The sequence below is a fragment of the Cervus canadensis genome, chromosome 15 (assembly GCF_019320065.1).
Source record: "Cervus canadensis isolate Bull #8, Minnesota chromosome 15, ASM1932006v1, whole genome shotgun sequence".
In the NCBI taxonomy this organism is placed as follows: domain Eukaryota; kingdom Metazoa; phylum Chordata; class Mammalia; order Artiodactyla; family Cervidae; genus Cervus; species Cervus canadensis.
The window spans coordinates 21,575,896-21,600,470 of NC_057400.1; the positions used below are offsets into that span (position 1 = coordinate 21,575,896).

The window sequence follows — 24,575 nt, forward strand, 5'->3', positions numbered from 1 at the left end:
TTAATCAGGGAATGGAGGGAATGTGGAGACAAGGGAGGAGCAGTCAAGAAACAATAGTGCAACCATTGGAGCAGGGTCCTGGTCCCCCTCAGGGGATATACATTAAATTTTCTTTAAGCTTTTCTGCAGAACTAAAACCTCCACCAAATGGAAGATGTCAGCTACTTGATGAAGTACCCTCCCAGAGAAGGTCACAGTTAACCATCATCACCTGATACCAGATGATATCCAGATTGAAGGAATGTAAGCCCTGGAGGCACCCTGATCCTTGTCCTCATCAGCAACCCCACCCTTCGGTTATAAGATTCCTCACCTCATTCTCCCTCATCACCCCAGGTTGAAACACATGGTTTTAAGGGCATTAGCCTGCTGTGGCCCCCTTTACCTGGCTAAGCAATAAAACTATTCTTTTCTACTTCACACAAAATTCTTATCTCCAAGATTTAATTTGGTGTCCATGTATAGAGGCCAGATTTGGTTTCAGTTAAAAACTAGAATCATCTCACTTCCTTCAACAGGAGAATGGTTAACTAAACTGTGCTATATATATACCATGGCATACTACTCAGAATTAAAAAGAAAAAGAAAAAAATCTATTGGTACATGCAAAGACTTTAATAACTCTGCAGGGATAAATGCTGAGTGGAAAAAGGCAATCCAAAAAGCTACATACTGTATGATTTCATTTACATAACACTTTAAAATGACAAAATTTTAGAAATGGAAGACAGTGTGATAAGAAAAGGGGGAAGAGAGTAAATATGGCTATAAAAGGGTATTAGGAAAGATTGTTGTGATACTGGAATTATTCACTACCCTGTTTTCCCTTTATTTTTTCCCTACTTATGCACAGAACTTGATTCAGTTTATTCAATATTTTGACTCCAGTATTAGCATAAGAAACTGTACACACGATAAAATTGTGTAGATCTGAATACACACACACACACAAATGAATGCTAATAATACATAATCTGAATAAGATTGATAGATTGTATTAAGGTCAATATCTGAGTTGTAATATTTTATTCCCCAATAGCTCAGTTGGTAAAGAAACCGCCTGCAATGCAGGAGACCCCAGTTTGATTCCTGGGTCAGGAAGATCCAATGGCGAAGGGATAGACCACACACTCCAGTATTCTTGGGCTTCCCTTGTGGCTCAGCTAGTAAAGAATCCACCTGCAGTGCCGGAGACCAGGCGTTGATCCCTGGGTTGAGAAGATTCCCTGGAGAAGGGAAGCTACCCATTCCAGTATTCTGGTTGGGAGAATTCCATGGACTACAGTCCATGGGGTCACAAAAAGTCGGACATGACTGAGTGACATTCACTTTCACTACCATAGTTTTATATAATATTCCAGTTGGGGAAAATGAGAAGAAGTATATATGGAATACCTCTGTATTATTTTTACAACTGCATGTGAATCTAAAACTACCTCAATAAATTTTCAATTAAAAAATATTTTCAGTAAAATGTTGAATATGTAGGGCATCAGAATACACCACTCTAAGACCATTTTAAAGATTATCTTGAGTTGAAAATAATTAAGAAACAACAGACAACAAAAATAAAAGATTTCTGCCCCCCCCACTTTTTTTTTTTTGCTGTGCTTAGTTGCTTCAGTCAGTCCAATTCTTTGCAACCCAGTGGGCTGTAGCCCCCCAGGCTCCTCTGTTCATGGGGTTCTCCAGGCAAGAATACTAGAGGGGGTTGCTATGCCTTCCTCCAACGGATCTTCCTGACCCAGGGATCAAAACCATGTCTCTGCACTTCAGGTGGATTCTTTGCCCACTGTGCCACCTGGGAAGAGGCTTACCTCTTAATCACCAGAGAAAAGTGTAGACTCTTACCAGCCCAGAGATAGCACTGAAAGGAATTTACGAAAATGACCCTTATCTTTCCTTAGTTTTTCTCATGTAATTACCTTCTCATAGCTTACTTTCTTTAAGTCTAAAACCTTTTCCCTTTATCTTTTTATTTCTCTACAAATTTATTGTTCTTTGGTAAGATGTTATATCAAATTGCCAACACACACTGGATCATTGAAAAAGCAAGAGAGTTCCAGAAAAAAAATCTACTTTTGCTTTATTGACTATGGCAAAGCCTTTGACTGTGTGGATCACAACAAAATGTGGAAAATTCTTAAAGAGTTTGGAATCTTAGACCACCTGACCTGCCTCCTGAGACATCTGTATGCAGGTCAGGAAGCAACAGTTAGAAATGGACGTGGAACAACAGACTGGTTCCAAATCGGGAAAGGAGTATATCAAGGCTGTATATTGTCACCGTGCTTATTTAACTTATATGCAGAGTACATCATGAGAAATGCCAGGGTGGATGAAGCACAAGCTAGAATCAAGATTGCCAGGAGAAATATCAATAAACTCAGAAATACAGATGACACCACCCTTATGGAAGAAAGCAAAGAAGAACTAAAGAGCCTCTTGATGAAAGAGAAAGGAGAGTGAAAAAGTTGGCTTAAAACTCAACATTCAGAAAACTAAGATCATGGCATCTGGTCCCATTACTTCATGGCAAATAGACGGGGAAGCAATGGAAACAGTGAGACTTTATTTTTGGGGCTCCAAAATCACTACAGATGGTGACTGAAGCCATGAAATTAAAAGACACTTGCTCCTTGGAAGAAAAGCTATGACCAAACTAGATAGCATATTAGAAAGCAGAGACATTACTTTACCAACAAAGTCCATCTAGTCAAAGCTATGGTTTTTCCAGTAGTCATGTATGGATGTGAGAGCTGGACTATAAAGAAAGCTGAGCACTGAAGAATTGATGCTTTTGAACTGTGGTGTTGGAGAAGACTCTTGAGAGTCACTTGGACTGCAAGGAGATCCAACCTGTTAATCCTAAAGGAAAACAGTCCTGAGTATTCATTGGAAGGACCGATGCTGAAGCTGAAGCTCCTATACTTTGGTCACCTGATGCGAAGAACTGACCTATTGAAAAAGACCCTGATGTTGGGAAATATTGAAGTTAGGAGGAGAAGGGGACGACAGAGGATGAGATGGTTGGATGGCATCACTAATGTGATGGACATGAGTTTGAGTAGGCTCCGTGAGTTGGTGATGGACTGGGAAGCCTGGCCTGCTGAAGTCCATGGGGTTGCAAAGGGTCGGACACAACTGAGCAACTGAGGTGAACTGACTGAAGATGCTATAAGCACATGTTCACACCACTCCTTTGAGTTATTCTTCAATGTGTTTCTCTCACATGTATGTGTGCTACACAAGTTAATAAGCTGTTTTTGGCTTTTGTCAGTCTAATTTCCAGGGCCCTAGCCAGACCCTGGAAGGAGGAAGGTAGATGAAATAACCTAAGAAATTAGATGAAATTTTTTTTTTTTTTTAAATTTTCTTCCACTGCAGTTACCTATATTGTTCTATTAACCTGATCTAAATTATTGCTTGAACTCATCCTTTCAATTCACTCTGCTTTAAGAAGTCACTGATGACCTGCAGAGCTACAGAACTAAGCTAATTGGTTCCTTGTTATTTATTTTATCAAATTAAGATTTTAGCATCTCCTCTATTCTCCTTCACATAAATCATTTTACCTGGGACAATTATTGTGTCATTCAAGTTCTTAGTGACTGGTAAAAATTATGTGCCTTGTGAAAATAACATGCAAATTAGAAGAAACCCAGAGTTAGTGACAAGCTTTTTGTTAAGAAATTTTTTTTTTCTAAAAGATCATTTTAAAAGGTTTAATACCTATACAGATGACTCATTGGATAAGTCCCTGATGCTGGGAAAGATCAAGGGTAGACGGGGAAGAGGGCGTCAGAGGATAAGAAGACTGGATGGCATCACCGATGCAATGAACATGAACATGGACAAACTCTGGGAGATGGTTAGGGACACGGCAACCTGGCGTGCCGCAGTCCATGGGCTCGCAAAGAGTTGGACACGACTGGGTGACTGAACAAGAACAACAACCTGTAGTTTTATACTTTGCTTAAACTTTATTTTATAGCTTGATAGGTAAAATAAAGCAAACTATCTTTAAAGCACTAAATTGTGTCATTGGAATACTTTAAAATTATAGCTCCTGTCAATATAATCCTAAACATTTCCTTGGGCTATATACTCTTTCCCCTAACTAGGCACACAGAATAATTCAGATTTTAGACAAAATATGATTTGTCCCTTTTAAGTCTGTTTTTTTCTTCCCTTTTCTACTAAGACTAAGGAAATCCCCTTCTACTTCTCTCATAACTCAAAAGCAAAAATGTATGTCTTCTTCAAATTCCAGTTGAAACTTAAAAATATTACCAATTTGATAACAGCTTATTCTTCTATTTTTCTTTCAATAAAGAATGAGTTGTTTCTTCTATTTTTCATAGTGTCTACTTATACTATATGCTGTCTTGAAATAGTACTCATGAACGGTATGTGTTTTTGTTGTTGTTTAACTCTACAGAAGATCTCATCAAATGGTTTATATTTCTATTCTTTTCCTTTACTGGACTATGACTATGATAATGTATCCCAGGTTTTATTTTCAGAGTCTGGAACCTAAATACCCTTCATAATTTTTTTTTTAAATACTTCATCACATTTGAGTAAAAGATCAAATTAATAAATTAAAAAATCAAATTAATAAATTTAAATTATTTTTGTGTACATGAATGTGCAATTTTAATATCAGTTTGTTAATTCTCCTGGTCTTTTTGGTAACATATTATTATCATTTCTTTTATGGTACATAGCCTTATATGTTGATTGAGCTTCATGAATAATAAAAGTGAGTGTGCTGAGTAATAAGTATATATAAATAATCTTATTTTTAAGTAGTGAGATCCTTGAGTTCTTTTGACATGCTCAACAGTGTTTATGAATGTTATTCATGAAAAATTTTAAAATCCATGTATACACAATATGGGTTGCAATGATTAAACAATTAAAATTTAATAGTTTGGTAGGCTTCAAGAAGGTATACTTGAAAGTTGAGTAAACAAATGACTTTTGGTTGGGATCACATTTAAAGTGAAGGGAACACATCAAGAAAATAAAATATATAGTACACTAGATTCTTAAGAATAAGCCACAAATTATAATGCTGATTGACAAGTCAAGATGCTTTATATGAGGCTTAAGGGATAAAATTCATAATATGCAAACATTGTAAACTTGGCAATCACTTTAAGTAGTAAATTAAAATCCCCTCTTTTATAAACTGTTCTAAGCATTTATTGCATCCAAGACAGAGCAACAACTCTTAATTGAAAATATTTAGTTCAACAATGGATAATGGGAATGGTGATTTGTATTTAACAGAAACAAAGCTATTCAGCCCAAACTGCCTCAAGGCAGCAATTACTTTGTCTTCAGTGATACACACTCATAAAATGTAAAGTTGGGTCTTTTGATAAGATCAGGATGAATTTCTCTTTCAAGTTATGTCACACACAGGGATAAAACAGGAAACAAGTAAGGGAAATTCAGTCAATTAAACTATAAAAACCATTCTGCAAAAAAAGAAAACTTAGTATATCAGTGGCATTACTGTTTAAAATATGTATTTAAAAATTCAGAAATAATTAATTGTGCAGCAAAATAGGCACAGAGGTTAAACTGGTGCTGCCTACCCCTGGTTGCTCAAAAAAGCTGGCTGCAGTGTCTTAACTGGCCCCATGTTTCTCAGGAGCACATAAGCTGCACATTTTTCTTTCCACTCTCTATGCATGAAAGAGTACTGGTTTTATTCCTTGATCTTTGCTTGAGGTCAGGTAATTACTATCTGAAATCAGCCTCTGTGGGCATAGCATAATGGTTTAGCATAGATTTAATACGACTTTGGAAGCAGACAAACTTGGTTTGAATTGCAACTCTACCATTCATGACAGGCAACTCATTTCTTTCAGCAAGTCTCAGTTTCTGAATCTATAAAGGAAGAGTATAAAGAAAGCTTTCTAGAAATGATTACTATGAGATGATTAATGAAAGCATTTTGCAACTACCCGGCATATTTTAAGTCCTTAATAAGTAGGCAAAATAATTATGTTATTTTTGTTACCAAAATGATGATTCTCTATCATCATCATATATCCCAGGTTAAGTGCATGCAAACACAAAGGTGTAAGTTCAGTGAGAATATAGGTTTCATAAAGGGTGATAGAAAATGTTTGTTTTCAGTTGACATTCCCCAGGCTTACCAGACAGAATATTGTTTTTTCTCCTTGCATTTTGCACATTTTTTCCTATATATTGTTCTATATATTTTCCCCAAAATAATTTATAATCTGACAATCAATATGCATAGGAGAAAAATCAGTTGAATAGTAAGTATCTCCTCCTTTCCTAATCACCTAATTTTCTTCATAGAAATGGTTCAGGGAATGCGGTGGGAAGGAGTTTAAGCCAGAGATTGCCCAGACAGATTCGTTATAAAAAAAAGAAATTAAAATAATTTCCTAAGTATAAAATATCAGTGAAATTCAGTAAGTAAATAGCAGTAAAAAAATTCCCCATGTATATAAGTATTTCATAGGTATGACAGTCATGTATACAAACAAAAATAGGTTTGCACTTATTCACAGATTCATATGTTCATTTATAGGACTTAAAAATTCCATTTTAGAAATTATCTCAGGGGAATAGTTTTAAAAGAATCTTATAAAGTGAGATTACAATGCCATGACTTCTTGAGAGTATGTCAAAGATTCTTGCATTATCAAATGTTTCCATATGAGACTTAACCTTGATGCTACAATAAATAGCATTTAAATTTGTATATAAACCAAAAACAAGTTTTTTTGGGGGGAGGAGAGTCTGCTTATTTACACTACAGCTCTAAATTATCCATTAAGAGAGGAAAAAAATAACAGCAAAAAAAAAAAACTTTAAAAAAGAAAACAAATCTGAAATACTTCAGTATTTTGTGTAACTTCATAAATAATATATTAGTGAATATATTTTAAGAAAATGATTCAAACACACACAGTAAAAACACTACAACTTGAAAAATAGTTACTATGGAATATAGCTTTTAATCTGTTTTAATAGCACCTATAATAATCTTGAAAACATCATCTTAACTGGGGCCACACAAATGAACAATTCAAACTAACTGAATATAGATAGGATTTTCTACTAGAAAGTTACTCAGCAGTAATACTTTTTACAGTTAATTTACAGATAAGAGTCTCTCTAGCCTACTGGGATAGATCAAAAATTGCAATTAACAAGGTTGAAATGAATAAGGGTTGCATTCTGAATAATTTATTCTATATTTATACTCTGTGCTTAAAAAAAAATTGTCAATAAGTAGATAACCTGACCAACTAATTTTTACTTGTTCTATGTTTTTTGAGAAACATCTGAGATGCTAGAAAACTGACAGGGTTGAGGACAGGCCACCCCTAAATGTGAATATGTGGGCATATTAATCATTTTGATTTAAAGTTACTTAAACAGCTGGTGAAAGAAGAATACACTGACCTTCTTTTGATTTTCTGAAAACAAGGACTAATTCTCCCATGAAAAAGTATCCTCCTTGTACCAGGAAGATAGAAGGCATCCTTATTGCCAGAGATAGGGAATCCAAGGCCAAGAAAGGAGTATTAATAAGGTTAGTTACCTCTTCATTACTTTGGAACCACAAGTTCAAATCCCTTTGTTTTGTCAAATCTTCACAAACAATTTTCTTTATCTAATAGGTAAAAAAGCTTCCTGCTTTGGTTGCTTCTTTGGATATCATTTTTATGGGGCTCCCATATGCACATAATTAAGTTTTTTTCCCTGTTTTTCTTCTCCTGCCTTCTGTGAATTTCACTACAGGTATACCACATTTTATTTCTCTTTGCTTTACTGTACTCTGAAGATACTGTGTTTCTTGCAAATTGAAGGTTTGTGTCAACCCTGCACCTAGTAGGTCTATTAGCACAATTTTTTTCCAATAGCATCTGACTACTGCCCGTTTCTGTGCCACAACTGGTTAATATCTCATAATTTTACATCATTATATTTCTTACATTGATCTGTGATCAGTAGTCTTTGCCATTACTATGATGACTTGCTGAAGGTTCAGATGATGGTTAGGAATTTAGCAATAAAGTATTTTTTAATTAAGGTATGTACACTGTTTTAAGACACAATGTTATCTCCCACTTGAAAGACTACAGTATGGTGTACAACATAACTTATATGCATTGGGAAACCAAAAATTTTTGTGTGACTCACTTAATTGTGATATTTGCTTTATTTCAGTGGTCTAGAACTGAAGCTGTAATATCTCTAAGGTATATTTGCATTAGACCAGCCAAAAGAACCTAGAAAGTGATAGGAAAGCCTCTTCCTCCCCTACAGAGCCAAATAGCCAACAGCTTAGACAAAGAAGGGAGAAGAAACAGTAAGAGGAACACATTTATCAATGGACAACACAACCTGTCATTTACGTCACAGAGACTGTCAATCTTAACACTTGGTAAACACGACTAGTAACCTAATTACTGGAAGGAACTTGTAACCCATGCCTGTAAACCACATCAAGAACTCTTAGAACAAGATGAGGGCACAGCTGTCTATTGCCCTGGGCGGGGGGCTATGCTGACAAAATCTGGGAGCATGAGGTACCCAGCATGAGTGCCTCAAACGTGCTTGCCTCTGAGTATCAACATCAAGACAATATAGAAATCCTCAGATGTGCATAAAAGTTTGCTCATCTCAGGGGCCCACTTGGTTACATATATTCCTTTGCTAGATTTCTGTGGATTTTGTTCTGTGTTTATTCTTCACTGAATTCATTTATACGCACTTAATACTGCAGACAATCAAATCATTCAAATTCCAGTCTATGGGACCCAATATACTTTCTAATACTTGTCCTGATAGGTTCTATTATGAAAGGCCAGATGTTCTTTTCATAAGTTTTCCTCATTTAATCCTCATGAGAACTTTATAAAAATAGGCATTTTGCCTTGATTTTACAGATGAGGAAAGCAAGTACAACCAAGCTAACTGTAATTTGCTCAAGGTCACTGGGATAAATTCACTTAGTGGAATCTAAAGTGATTTAGGTTCCTGTGCCCCTAAAGGAAAAAGAACAATGCTCAATTTTTATCTACAGGCTGAATACAAAATCTGATAATGAAAATCTGCTTACTGAATATATGACTCACAATCCATACTCATGAATCTTGACTTCAGATATGCTTTGTAATGAGGTTCTGGGTTATTTCTGAGAAAATAGTATATCTCACACAAATTAATATTTAATGGTGTCATTTTGAATTTTTTTAAAATTTTAATGATGATGTTGAAATGTTTAATGGTGATGTACCTTTAAAATAAATGATGATGTTGAATCATCATCCATACACAGTTAACAGTATGTGGTGTATGACGTCTGATGGGCCAACTACAAAGTGTATAGCGTAACACTAATTCTTTTCCTTACAAACTTTCTTTACATAAGTTATACATATACAACTATTCTTTAATTTATTTTGGGTAGGAAAATGGAAATTTAGTATTAAGAAAGATAAGGCTTTCCCCATTATAAAAACAAGCATGTGAATTAACATTTTGGTGTAACCTATGGCTACCACATTACAATGTAAGAACTTTATTTGCTCACACTGTTTCAATCACATTCACTTTTCCGTTTTAAATATGCTGAACAACTCCAGATAAGCACTGACTGAATTGCTTTAGTCCAAATTAAGTCCCTTGTATGGGTCCTATCTTGTAGAGTCCCTTGTTTCTTTTGTTCTATCATCTTCTACACAGAAGTATTAGCATTTCTATTTGCCTTTAATTTCTAACACTACCTTGAATTTCAATTGTGTATCACATCTTAGAACCAACAGTCCAAAGAAAAGAGTCATTAATAGTATCATTTTACATCAGAGGCTTATTCTATGGGCCACATAAAAATTCCTATTTATTGTAAATCTTGTTGATATTATTCCTTTATTGAATCATCATTATTAAAAATGAGATACTTCAAGTAAGTATATTTCCACATTTCTAAAACAAAGAAATTAGTGCTGAAAAGTCCCATGGTGCAGTGATTTTACTCCAAGATTAAAAAATATATAGTATTCAATTCAAAGCAAAATTATGGTTTTCTTTTGCATATATACATTTAATATAATATAAAAACCCAGGTTCATTATTGGATTTTTTAAAAAGGTACTTCAAGATGACAAATTAAGCCCTCTCAAAGAAGTATAAGGGATCATGAGGAAAATGATTACTGTATGAAAAGATTAGCATAATGTATAGATATCTATGTGTAAATATGTAACATTATCTTCTAAAAAAATCCTTGTAGTTTGATTTTCAAAGATCATTTATGGGAATGACTCAAAGCTGTCTTTCAGCACCATGAAGTTTCATGTGATGATTTACAGTGGTTAACAAAGGTAGAATGAAAACTAAACACCCTGCAGAGTAAATGAAAACTGCTGAAAATTAAATATTAAAGGCTTAAACTCAAGTCATTGTAACTATTAATAATGCCACAACAGTGATGATCAGAGGAAGCCTCAGTACATCATATTACCACTGAAGCAATTGGTGTCTCATTGGTGTATCAGATATTCACCAGTGAGAATAAGATATTATATGTATTAATTACATTAAGTTTTAAGCAACCTCCATACTTTAGATACTATAAAAAATTATCTTATTGAAAAAAAACTTCTTCTCCAGAAAAAAAGTTTCCTCCCTACCCTACATAAACCAAATGGATTCAATAAGATCAATAAATTTCTGATTTAATTTATATTATCAATCTATAATATTTTCTTTCAGGCTCATGATCAAAGATCCATTGTATGAGCACAGATTTGTCATATTAAAAACTGTAGTGATTAACTATAAATATATATATATATATAATATATATATATAATAAAATAAAACTTACCAACTGGTTCCTTTTGATTTTGAAAGAGAATCTTGCTATTACTGCCATCCATATTTGCCATGTTAATTGTGTTGCCATCTGTCCAGTAGAGTTTCCTTAATTCAAAAGAGATATGGTTTAAAAATATTAGAAATAGACCTACTTGTTGACTAGAAGCATTTGTTGAAGAACTAAGTTAATATTAAACTATTGGTTCAGGATTTTTTTTTTTTTTTTCCAGGAAGTCCCCAAATTGTTGAGCCACTTGCCTGGGAAGAAGTACCACTCTTACTTTTTCCTGTCACTGAAGACCCATTATCTCACTTGTTTCTCCTCTACACCCATAACTGTCCCTGGGCTTCTCCAGGCAAGAATATTGGAGTGGGTTGCCATGCCCTCCTCCAGGGGATCTTCCTGCATGAGGGATCGAATCCATATTTTTATGTCTCCCGCATTGGCAGGCGGGTTCTTTACTACTAGTGCCACCTGGGAAACCCTTAACTTTAACTACAGTAAATTATTTCCATTTAAAATCATTCATCAATGTTGAATTCTCTTGATTTAGAAAAATCAGGTACCAGAGAAGGGAACAAAGTCATTTCAATCATTCCTGTTGAAAGCACTAAGGAGAAAGACTTTCTTTTAGCTCTACATGAGTTTTCTACATGCATACCTGAAGACTAACCAGAAGATGGGAGAATGTGATCTAATTTGCAGTGACCATAACATCAAATCATAGTAAACACGTTATTAACAACTGGTATTTGAAATGAAATTAACAACTTTTCTAGGCTTCTCTATCTCTTTTTTTTCATTCTGAGCTGTCACTCTTTGTAAACATAAACTGATAAAATTTTACAGTAATATATAAAAATTTGATTTCATACAGAAAGCAGAAATCTTTAACCAGGGATCTCCTATAATTTCCATATTCACATTTGCTTTTTTTACTGTATAGCTTATATGTATATACACATATGTATACGTACGTCTCTTCTGAATTCGACAACATTTTTACATAAAATCAGAGCAAAGGTGTATAAAATTTTGAAAAACTTAAAAAAAAAAATCATACTTTACCCCCTGACTGGGTGAGCTGCTAGACACTGTGGCTTATCGATTCCGTGGATAATTGAGGTTTTTAAGGAGCCATCTAGTCTTGCCACATTAATTTGTGTTTCATCAAATTCTGAGCTAATCCAGTATAAATTACGTGAGACCCAGTCCACGGTTAACCCTCTGATACTTTGAATATCTGTACAACAGGAAAGAGAAAATCACAAGTGAATGAAATTTCTCATTCTTTTGGCTTTCCAAGTCAGTTATTTTCTGTCTCAGGGAAAATTTAATTTACACTTTAATTTGTTAGCTAAAATTGTACAAGATTGTAATCTTATTCCCTTATCAGCCTTTCTTAAAGCATGAATAATCGTTAATGTCTTACTGCTGAGCCATTTGAAAACCTGAAGTAACAATTAGCATTGAAATTGCACTAACAGTCAATGACTCGCTAGTAAACACTAAGGAGCAGATGTAGGCAGAGGTCCTATGGGCCAAGGTGACCAAAATTCAAATTAGAGTAATAGCTTCTCTAGTTGGTAGCACATCTTTCTAGTCAGGGGAAAGTACTTGTGGGCCATCAACAAATGGGCCATTTTATCTTTTAAGTGCCAATTTGTTACTGAAGTTAAATAAAACAATTCAACTTTCTGAAAAGAATTACCAGAGAGTTGAACATCTTTAAAATGGATAATTAACAGAAATTTACTGAAATATGAGCAAAGAAACTGAAATCCTTTTAACATTCCTCCGAGGTGGATTCTAAAGAAATTACTGAAATCTAATTATGTTTTTATTCATTACAGCCAATATGAATATTTGGGTTGCTATTACTTGATTATTCAACTGGGCATCTTTTTAAAAAAAGATGGCTTAAATATAATTGCACATTTTAATTAAAGAAACAAATTAAAAATAAAGTGTTAAAACAATGGATACTAGGAAATCTTTTCAACATTTTAACAGATACACAGCTCAGTTCAGTTCAGTTCGGTTGGTCAGTCGTGTCTGACTCTTTGCGACCCCATGGACTGCAGCATGCCAGGCATCCCTGTCCATCACCAAATCCTGGAGTTTACCCAAACTCATGTCCATTGAGTCGGTGATGCCATCCAACCATCTCATCCTCTGTTGGCCCCTTTTCCTCCCACCTTCAATCTTTCCCAGCATCAGAGTATTTTCCAACAAGTCAGTTCTTCACATCAGGTGGCTAAAGTGTTGGAGTTTCTGCTTCAACATCAGTCCTTCCAATGAATATTCAGGACTGATTTCCTTTAGGATGGACTGGTTGGATCTCCTTGCAGTCCCAGGGATTCTCTGTCTTCTCTGACACCACAGTTCAAAGCATCAATTCTTCGGTGCTCAGCTTTCTTTATAGTCCAACTCTCCCATCCATACATGACTACTGGAAAACTATAGCTTTGACTAGACGGACTTTTGTCGGCAAAGTAATGTCTCTGCTTTTTAATATGCTGTCTAGGTTGGTCATACATAAGGCCAGTTTAATTTCCAGTTTGTAGTATTTGAATGCATTAACTGAGTATTGCCTTTATTTTAAAAAGTTTTATATTTCCTAGATAGCTGTACCTCTAAGGGTTCTCCAGACTCCTGTTACTCAAATTTATCAGACATTTGGAGACTGTGCAAATGAAGATTCTGATTCAGTAGATCTGAGAAGGCCCCGAAGATTCAGCAAAGTTAAAACTAACTCCCAAGTGCTGCAGCTACTGCCCCAGAGCAGCGGTTCCATGCCAAATGCTTCTAGAAACGCAGAGTGGCTGCTACTTAGCTCATCTAATTTCTGTCTGTCCTGTGCTCAGTCATGGCTGATTCTTTGTGATACCATGGACGGTAACCTGCCAGGCTCCTCTGTCCATAGAATATACCAGGTAAGAATACTGGAGAGGGTTGCCATTTCCTCTTCCAGAGGATCTTTCCAGGCCAGGGATCGAACTTGTGAACTTTTGTCTCCTGTGTCTCTTGCATTGACAGGGTCTCTTGCATTGACAGGATTCTTTACCACTGTGGCACCTGGGAAGCTACATCTTCCCTTTTTATAGCTTTCAAAAGATGCCATCAAGCAACATTTTTGAAAGGTGAAAACTCCAGATTTGTAAAATTTGCCAGCTAGTTCAAATTTGGAGAAGGAAATGGCAACCCACTCCAGTATTCTTGCCTGGAGAATCCCATGGACAGAGGAACCTGGTGGGCTACAGTCCATGGGTTTGCAAAGAGACACGACTGAGTGACCTCACTTCACTTCACTTCACTTCAAAATTTTAAAAAAGGGATTCCTGGCAGTTCTGGGTCAGCTGTGATGTGTAGTGCTGGCATAGGAGGCTCAACCTCAAGTTTACATCCTTGAGTCTTGACAGAGCCTGGGTTCCTGCTCAATATTCATTTCATTATTTCTAAATAACTTGTAATCACAGTGTCCTAAAAGTATTCCCCATGTTTCAATTTATCCTGTAAGCAGCAACTTCTCACTCTGCAAGGTACCTTTCATCATTAATTTCTGTTAAGTTGGCAGATTTTGAATGCAAACTTCATTTCTCAACCCAATGCTGGAAATTTATTTTTATTTTTACTTATTCTCATCCAGTCTGCCTTTCACTGAGAAACAATAAGAATAATAATAACACAACACCCTTGTAAAGCTAGACCTTCCATGTCAGATATTTATTTTGCTTCACTCAGGATATTTTTTCTTCTTCCTTTACTCTCTGGACTTAATTGGTTACTGAGAAACAATAATGAGAATTTCTGGCTTTTGTTCTAGGTTGGGTGCCTATTTTTTGTCTTTAATGAAGTCACTTAAATTTCGGCTTCTTTCTCTTATCAGCACAATGAGACTAATTATAGATAATTCATAGGATTTTGTGAATATTAGATGATGTGTGTTTATGTAGCTTAATTCAGGATTGAGGGATACTTTGCCAATCCAAGGATTTAATGTTTTCTGCCTTTTTATCCTGAATTGCTTGGTACTGCAAAAATAAAGCTTTTATTTCCTCTAAAATACATGCTATCCAAAGTTTGCTTGCTTATTTTTTTCGTGCTGTCTCTACTCCTCATAATTCATTTACTTGTTTCTGACTGACACCTAAACATACAACCTAGAGAATGCACTGCACTCTTAAATTGGAAAGCATAGCCAAATGCAATCTGTATGTTGTGCTTAGTCACTCAGTTGTGTCCGACTCTTTGTGACCCCATGGACTGTAGCCTGCCAGGCTCCTCTGTCCATGGGATTCTCCAGACAAGAATACTGGAGTGGGTTGCCATGGCCTCAACCGGGTATTTTCCCAACCCAGAGATCAAATCCAGATCTCCCGCATTGCAGGCAGATTCTTTACCATCTAAGCCACCGGAGAAGCCCAAATGTAAGCTATTAATGCCTGTTCAGTCCCTGTCAACTCTACGGTCTGTGCTGTCTCAAATCTGTTTCTATCTTTAATGTTGCAGAGCATACAGTATTTTCCTCTTTCAGGCAGTTGATTTAGTTGCCTCCAGGTTATTTTTCTGACTAGAGAGCTCCGGATTGTGACCTTCAATTGCCCAAGGTATTTGATTGCTTCCAACCACTCAAAGTCATGCTGAAATTCCTTAGCCTGGCTTTCTATATAATCTGAATATAACTGTCTGTCCAACCTTATTTCTCACCATTTTTGACCCATTATCTTACCCTTGAGTCATATTGACATTTTCTCAGATTTCCATACTTGTCCTGATCTTTCCAATCTATACAGAATTACCTGGACCTCATACCTATTATTTTTTCTAAAGCTCATGCAAAATAGTTTAGTTGATAGGCAACATTGCCCTTCAACCACAAAAACCTAATCAATTCTTCTATATGTTCCAGTCTTAAAGATTTTCTCTATCTATCTAACTCAATAGGACTATATCTGGTCAATCCTTTTCTATGTAACATGATAATTATTTGTGAACATACTACTTATTTCACATATACTTCTTGAAGATAGGCCCCTTGCTAATTTATCTTTATAGCTCTTCTCCTCAAAAAACAACAGCATTGCCTTCAAAATAAATAGCTTTTGATAAATTCATAATATGGACAAACTATAATTATAAGGATATGTGAGCTAAGTTAAAAATATCAGATGTAAGATCCTCAAGAGTATTTTCAGTAGTACACATCTAAACGTATTCAGGTAATCTCAATTCTCATTTTCTATCCTAACCCTTCTTCTGTCCATTAGTTTGGAGCTTCTAATTATCAGCTTTATATCTAAAATAAAACTTATGTCTTTTTTGACCATCACTACTGCCCAAGTCTTATTGTTTTGGAATGTCCTAGTAAATTCACCATAAAGGGGTCAGGAAAAGAATAACAACTGAAATACATTTAATGATATTTTTGCTTTTTTGATAAAAATACTGAAATAATGAATTGATTAAACTCCTTGTTTCAAGTCAAGCCAATATCTCTGAGCAAATTTTTCAGAAAGTTCAATTTCCTATTTCCAATGACTCTCACTTCTTAAAATAAGACAGATTAGATATTCCTAAAAGTCTTCCACTGCCACAAAATTCCCTGATGTATGATAAACTAAAACTTTGAAATGTGTTGTTGAGTTCATAAGACAGATGGAAAAATCTCTAAATGCTAATACACAATTGTATGTTACATAAAATCATAAAGGAAGCCAAGTAGGAATATAGAGGTTGGTGTAGCCATAGGAGCAACAATTTGTAATGAAAATCTAGAGATTCCTGGATTACTAGTCGCTCAGTGCAAGAGTGTTCAGTCTTTAAACCGACAAAAAGTAGCAGAGCTAAACAAGTGCAATCCCAGGATATCAGAATGGTCAACATCCTCAGGTGAGTTAAAAAAGGAAAAAAAAAAAAACAAAAACATATATATATATATGCCTGCTTAAAAAGGAGCATGATTCTTTAAATAAATATAAAAATTTTTTTCTGTCTCTCTTATGGGTATGAGAGGAAAAAATCTAAGCATAGGTCTATGGTAGGGCAAGAGATGCATCCATTGTTTGTGTAGGAGAATGGTTCTTTGCTTATAATGACTCCTTTTCTCCAAAAGAAACAAATTCAAATCCTCTAAGGAAGAAAACAAATTTTCTCCACCCAAGCATTTACAATTTCTATACTGAATTTGTTTTCATAATAGGTCAGAAAAATTAAAACACACACAAAGAATAAGACATAAGAGGAAGAATAACGAGAAAAATAAAGAGTAGGTTTAAGTTTCCAAAGCCTACATGGTTTTAAATTATTGTGTGTAACATAAAGAAAGCTGAGTGGATGATTTTAAAGGAAAAAAATATACTTCAAAATAATAAGCAAGGTGCAATAATTTATTTTAAAAAATCTTCTTGAAATGTATATAAATGAGAAGCAAAATAACTTGACAATATTAAAAAGAATAATTATTTAGATGGTTAAACCAGCAGGTTAGACACTAGTGACTGCAAGACAACTTGTGAATTGCAAGACATCTGATGAACTGCAAGGCAAACTGTTAGCCAAAGAAAACAGAAACAAAATGATTAGATGAGTTGGAAGTTAGAATGAATAACTTACCACATCTAATCAGTTTCAGAAGGAAGGAATAAAGAGACTAGGCTAGAAAAATGGTCAGAGACAATAGTTGAGGGTGTTTTCTCCCTGCACTGACGAAAGACATGACCCAGTAAAGTTTAGACAGCTAAATAAAAACAGTCATGAGGAAAAAGAAGAACTTAAAAGCATTTAGAGAGAAAACATATATTCTGTAGAAAAAAAGGAATGACAAATTAGACAAACACAGAGATTCTCAAGAGATGTGAAAAGATAGTAAAATAATATCTGGAAAGGATTGAGAGAAAATGACACTAAACTTTGAATTTGTATTCAACAACATCATATTTCAAACTACAATTCAACAACAAAATATTGATTTAAAAATGGGCAAATGACTCAATAGCCGTGTCTCTAAAGCAGACACAGAAATGACCAACAAGAGCACAAAAAGATATTTAACATCACTAATCATTAGGAAATGTGAATCCTAATGTGAATCCATAAGCACAAGTATATTCTACCTCACACCTATTAATTGAAAGTGAAAGTTGTTCAGTTGTGTCTGACCCTCTGCCATACCATGGACTGTAGTCCACCAGACTCCTCTGTCCATGGAATTTTCCAGGCAAGAATACTGGATTAGGTTGTCATTCCTTTCTCTAAGGGATCTTTCTAACCCAGGGGTCAAACCCAGGTATCCTGCATCGCAGGCAGACTCTACCGTCTGAGCTGCCAAAGAAGCCCTTCACAAGTAGCATGACTACTACTAATAATAGAAAACTAACCAACAAACAAAAAACAAGAAAAACAACAACAACAAAAAGAAAATAATAACATTGGCAAGAATATGGAGAAACTGGAACCCTTGTGAGCTGATCATGGGGATGTAAAATGGTGCAGCCTTTGTGGGAAATAGTATGGCAGTTTCTCAAAAAGTTAGAATTACCATATGATCCAGCCATTCCACCTCTGGGTATATAACCAAAAGAATGCAAAGTTCTCAAAGAGATACTTATACACCTATGTTCACAGTAGCATTATTCACAATAGCCAAGAGTGAAGCAATTCAAACATCCATTGACTGATGAATGTATAAACAAATTGGGATACATACATAAAATGGAACATTATTCAGCCTTAAAAAGAAAGGAAATTCTGATATGCTACAATATGGATGGACTTGCAGATATCATGCTAAGAGAAAAGACCCATTCACAAGAAGGTAAGTACTAGACGATTCCTTTTTTATGAGGTACCTATAGTAGTTTCAGAGACATAGAAATAGAATAGTGGTTTCTAGAAAATGAGAAGGGGGATGGGAAGTTGTTTCTTTTTTTTTTTTTTTTCCCCACTACCACAAATTATGCAGTCGAGTTTCCCACATTTGGGGAAATCGCAGGGGTCAGCACATCCAGAGTGCAAAGGATAAGCCTCGCCCTGTTAAAACCACCTTCGTGATCATGGTATCTCCCCTGCCAGGTAAGTATAAGGGAAGTTGTTTCTTAATGGGGAGAGTTTCATTGTGTAAGATGGAAAGAGTTATGGAGATTGGTTACACATTGTGAATGTATTTAACACTACTAAACTGTACAATTAAGAAGGTTTGAAAAAAAAAAAAAGAAGGTTTGAGATGATATTTACATTATATATATTTTACTGCAATTAATATCTTTATAAAAAGAAGACTAAACACAACTATTTTCATATATCAATAACAAATTCTTACTAAATTAAGATCATTGAAAGATATAATTCAGAGAGAAGGCCTTAAATGAAAGAGGGATTGAGGTAAGCATGCAAACTGGTTAACATGTCAGTAAATCTAAATAAAAATGGACTGGTTGTCAATTCTCTGCTTGTGAGAATCATCTTTTTTTTTCTTTCCTTCTTTCTATGAAGCAGACTTACTGACACCAGCATCTTGGGAGTGGACACCAAGCCTTCTGCCCCAAATCAGGTATGCCTTCAAAGAGGAGGGGATTCATAACTCTCAGGGCAGCTATGGCTTCAGCCAGGCAAAACTCATTTGCAGTAGGTTTTTTTTTTTTTTTTTTTTTTGGCAAGTATTTCTCTGTTCTTGCAAGCAAAGCTTAAAAAAGCAAATTGGTAATACTTGTGAAAAGCTTTCTCAAAGGAACTCTGTAAATATTAAATACTCTGTTGCATTTATGAAAAACTCTGATCATAAAAGTATATATGTATGTGTGTATATATATATCTATCTATATGTTATTATATATATAACACATGATGGTACACAAACTAAGAAAACATCAATACATCCATAATCCATCTTAAGAACATTACAAATACTTTAGAAATCTTTAATGCTTATCCTCGGGCATTTTACAGCTCTCCAACTCTGATCAACTGAGTATTTACCATGACCTTGGCTTTCTCACTTTTAACACATATGCATGTTTTCTAAATCTTTTTTTTTTTTAAGAACATGGCAAAATTATAACTTCTTCACTAATCCTTATATGCTTTACATCCCAACCTTATCATTATTCCTGTCTTAGAGAAGCATATCATTGCTGATTAGGGAGAAAAGTCTGAAGCAAGTCTCTTTTTATTTTCCTATGGATCAATGTCTCTAATATCTTTCCAATTATTTGGTCAAGTTTACCTCTTACATTCATCAGGTTCAGTTACTTCAGTTTCCACTCTTGCTGTCTGTCATCTACTTATACCTAGCTTTTATTTCAGATTGGATCATTTCTATAACCTTCTAAGTGTATCCTGCCTGTAATTTCTCACTTTTCCAATCTAGTTATCAAGGTTATACCTGCATCATCTTCAAAGGAGTTTGACTGTCCAATATCCACCCATAAAAGTCTTCAGCTGTTTTCCACTGTATTGGAAGGGGAAAAAAAAACACAAAAACAGCTCCTCCGGTGTAAGACCCTCTGTTCTGCTAACATATTAACCTTCTAGTTTACTCTTCTATAAGACCTACCTATCTACAAATCACTACTTGCTTCTCTTTATACGTGTGTGTCCAGCTCTTTGTGCTTAAGAATAGGCACTTTTTAAATTACAGATGTCTACTTTCTTCCACCAATAGGCTTCATGGATGAAAATTAAAATTCTGTTCAGTTCAGTTCAGTCGCTCAGTCATACTGGACTCTTTGCGACCCCATGAACTGCAGAACGCCAAGTCTCACTGTCCATCACTAAACTCATGTCCATTGAATTGGTGATGCCATCCAACCATCTCATCCTCTGTCATTTCATTCTCCTCCTGCCCTCAATCTTTCCAGACATTAGAGTCTTTTCAAATGAGTCAGCTCTTCGCATCAGGTGGCCATCAGTATTGGAGTTTCAGCTTCAACATCACTCCTTCCAATGAACACCCAGAACTGATCTCCTTTAGGATGGACTGGTTGGATCTCCTTGCAGTCCAAGGGACTTTTAAGAGTCTTCTCCAACACCACAGTTCAAAAGCATCAATTCTTCTGCACTCAGCTTACTTTATAATCCAACTCTCACATGCATACATGATTAGTGGAAAAACAATAGCCTTGACTAGATGGACCATTGTTGACAAAGTAATGTCTCTGCTATTTAATATGCTGTCTAGGTTGGTCATAACTTTCCTTTCAAGGAGTAAGGGTCTTTCAATTTCATGATTGCAATCATGATCTGCAGTGATTTGGGAGCCCAAAAATATAAAGTCAGCCACCGTTTCCACTGTTTCTCCATCTATTTGCCATAAAGTGACGGCACAGGATGCCATGATCTTAGTTTTCTGAATGTTGAGCTTTAAGCCAACTTTTTCACTCTCCTCTTTCACTTTCATCAAGAAGTTCTTTAGTTTTTCTCCACTTTCTGCCATAAGGGTGGTGTCGTCTGCATATCTGAGGTTATTGATATTTCTCCAGGCAATCTTGACCCCAGCTTGTGCTTCCTCCAGCCCAGCATTTCTCATGATGCACTCTGCATATAAGTTAAATAAGCAGGGTGACAATATACAGCCTTGAAGTACTCCTTTTCCTATTTGAAACCAGTCTGTTCCATGTCCAGTTCCAACTATTGCTTCCTGACCTGCATACAGGTTTCTCAAGAGGCAGGTCAGGTGGTCTGGTATTCCCATCTCTTTCAGAATTTTCCACAGTTTATTGTGATCCACACAGTCAAAGGCTTTGACATAGTCAATAAAGCAGAAATAGATATTTTTTGGAAACTCTCTTGCTTTTTCAATGATCCAGTAGAGGTTGGCAATTTGATTTCTGGTTCCTCTGCCTTATATAAAACAAGCTTGAACATGTGGGGGTTCACGGTTCATGTTTTGCTGAAGCCTGGCTTGGAGAATTTTGAGCATTCCTTTGCTAGTATGTGAGATGGGTGCAATTGTGCAGTAGTTTGAGCATTCTTTGGCATTGCATTTCTTTGGGATTGGAATGAAAACTGACTTCTTCCAGTCCTGTGGCCACTGCTGAATTTTCCAAATTTGCTGACATATTGACTGCAACACTTTCACAGCATCATCTTTCAGGATTTGAAATAGCTCAACTGGAATTCCATCACCTCCACTAACTTTGTCCATAGTGATGCTTCCTAAGGCCCACTTGACTTTGCATTCCAGGATATCTGGCTCTAGTTGAGTGATCACACCATCGTGATTATCTGGATCATGAAGATCTTTTTTTGTATAGTTCTTCTGTGTATTCTTGCCACCTCTTCTTAATATCTTTTGCTTCTGTTAGGTCCGTACCATTTCTGTCCTTTATTGAGCCCACGTTTGCATGCAATGTTCCCTTGGTATCTCTAATTTTCTTGAAGAGATCTCTAGTCTTTCCCATTCTATTGCTTTCTTCTATTTCTTTGCACTGATCACTGAGGAAGGCTTTCTTGTCTCTCTGTGCTCTTCTTTGGAACTCTGCCTTCAAATGGGTATATCTTTTCTTTTCTCCTTTGCTTTTCACTTCTCTTCTTTTCACAGCTATTTGTAAAGCCTCCTCAGGCAGATATTCCCCATCTAAACTTTCTACTTCGATTCAAGGCCTGTTACCAGAATCTAGATCTCACTGTTATTACTGACCTGTGTTTGTTCATTCTCTGGTCTAATTTTCATAATAGCTTTTATTGTCTAAGCATTTTTCTTACTGGGTAAGAAAATAGAGGAAATGAATGAATCCTTAGTACTCACTGACAAAATGGTTGGTAGAAGTGGAAAACAATTTTATATAGTAATGGAATTCTACTCTGAAATGGGTCCAGTTAGATTCAAAGTATCATCGGGAATAAAATTTACACAATATCAATATTATCTAAAGGTGTGCATTTAAAATGATTTATATTTTTGCAGTTAAAACAAGCATATCATCATATAATTTCCTACTATCACTACAGATAGTGACTGTAGCTATGCAATTAAAAGATGTGTGTTCATTAGAAGAAAAGCTTAGATAAAGCTAGACAATGTATTAAAAAGCAGACACATTACTTTGCTGACAAAGGACTTATTGTCAAAGTCATGTGTTTTCTAGTTGCCATGTATGGATGTGAAAGTTGGACCATAAGGAAGGCTGAGCACCAAAGAATTAATGCTTTTGAACTGTGGTTTGGAGAAGACTATTGAGAGTCCCTTGGACTGCAAGGAGACAAAGGAGTCAATCCTAAAGGAAATCAACCCTGAATATTCTTTGGAAGGACTGATCCTGAGGCTGAAGCTCCAATACTTCACCCACCTGATGCAAAGAGCTGACTTATTAGAAAAGACCATGGTGCTGGGAAAGATTGAAGGCAGGAAGAAAACGGGATGACAGAGGATGAGATGGTTGGATGGTATCACCAACACAGTAGACATGAGTTTGAGCAAGCTCCAAGAGATGATGAAGGACAGGGAAGCCTGGTGTGCTGCAGTCCATGGGGTCACAAAGAGTTGGACACGACTAAGTGACTGAACAACTACTTTAGAAAGTGTTGTTTATAGAAATAAACTTCCAGTTTATATTCATCTTTCTTATATCCATTTTAGTTTCTGCTAAACTCAACCTAACAGTTCAGTTTATTCATATAGCAGATGACTAGTACTAAAAAATATACTTTGCTTAAGCAGTTGTGCTTGCTCAAAGTTGAGTCTTAAATTTTTCAAAGAAGAACAATGTATACTTTGTCCTAGAATAATCAGATACAATGGGAATCTTTTACAATTAAAAAAAAAGGGGATTCTATGGATGGTGACCTGGAATTTCATAAGATTGTCAACATATTTTCAAAGTGTTTCCTTATGTTTTAGAATAATAAATAAAAGCCTTGATGAGAGGGTAAAATAAATCCTATCCTTCATCCAGGTACTGTTAGACGAATTCTGCAGAATATACTGAGTGCATATTTAGTGAGCACTGGAAAGGGATATTGTGCACAAATCATTTGGTTGCTGTAAAGCTTCTTCTCTCTACCTTGCTGAGGTCCCTTACGTGTTTAAAAAAAAAAAAAAAAAAAGACATTTAGGGGAATAAAAGAGGATAGCTGTGGAGTCAAAGGCCTAAATCCAAACTTGGATAGACAAAGCTCTACTATTTCCTAGTATAGTCACCCTGAAGAAAATGCTTCCTCAAATTTAAAAATAGAAAGTAATGCTTACCTTTCAAGCATTGTTTGAGGAATAAAGGATAGATAAAATAAAATCAGCATAGATACAAGTATAAAAACTCAACTGTGCTACTCCTGGCTTATATCAGGAGCTTTAAGGTAATTTTCTTTTTTGTTACTCTTAATCATAAGCAATACTTCAGAGTTTTGGGGGATACCCTTTTATTCTATAAGGTATAACTCTAGGCAGTACTAAAGTCTTTGACTGTGTGGATCACAACAAAATGTGGAAAATTCTTAAAGAGATGGGAACACCAGACCACCTGACCTGCCTCTTGAGAAATCTGTATGCAGGTCAGGAAGCAACAGTTAGAACTGGACATGGAACAACAGACTGGTTCCCAATAGGAAAAGGAGTACGTCAAGGCTGTATATTGTCACCCTGCTTATTTAACTTATATGCAGAGTACATCATGAGAAACGCTGGGCTGGAAGAAGCACAAGCTGGAATTAAGATTGCTGGGAGACATATCAATAACCTCAGATATGCAGATGA

At 35.6% G+C, this 24,575-nt stretch overlaps 1 protein-coding gene and 1 pseudogene across 1 annotated transcript in view; both read right to left on the minus strand.

Moving 5' to 3' along the window:
- LRP1B (LDL receptor related protein 1B) overlaps positions 1-24,575 on the minus strand; it is a 2,049,143-nt gene that overhangs the window by 651,902 nt on the left and 1,372,666 nt on the right. The window contains exons 30-31 of the mRNA XM_043488135.1: positions 11,954-12,128; positions 10,895-10,989 (exon numbers count right to left, since the gene is read on the minus strand). Coding sequence (XP_043344070.1) covers positions 10,895-10,989; positions 11,954-12,128 — 270 coding nt within the window. The remainder of the gene's footprint in view (positions 1-10,894; positions 10,990-11,953; positions 12,129-24,575) is intronic.
- Positions 18,790-18,966, minus strand: LOC122454093 (annotated as a pseudogene).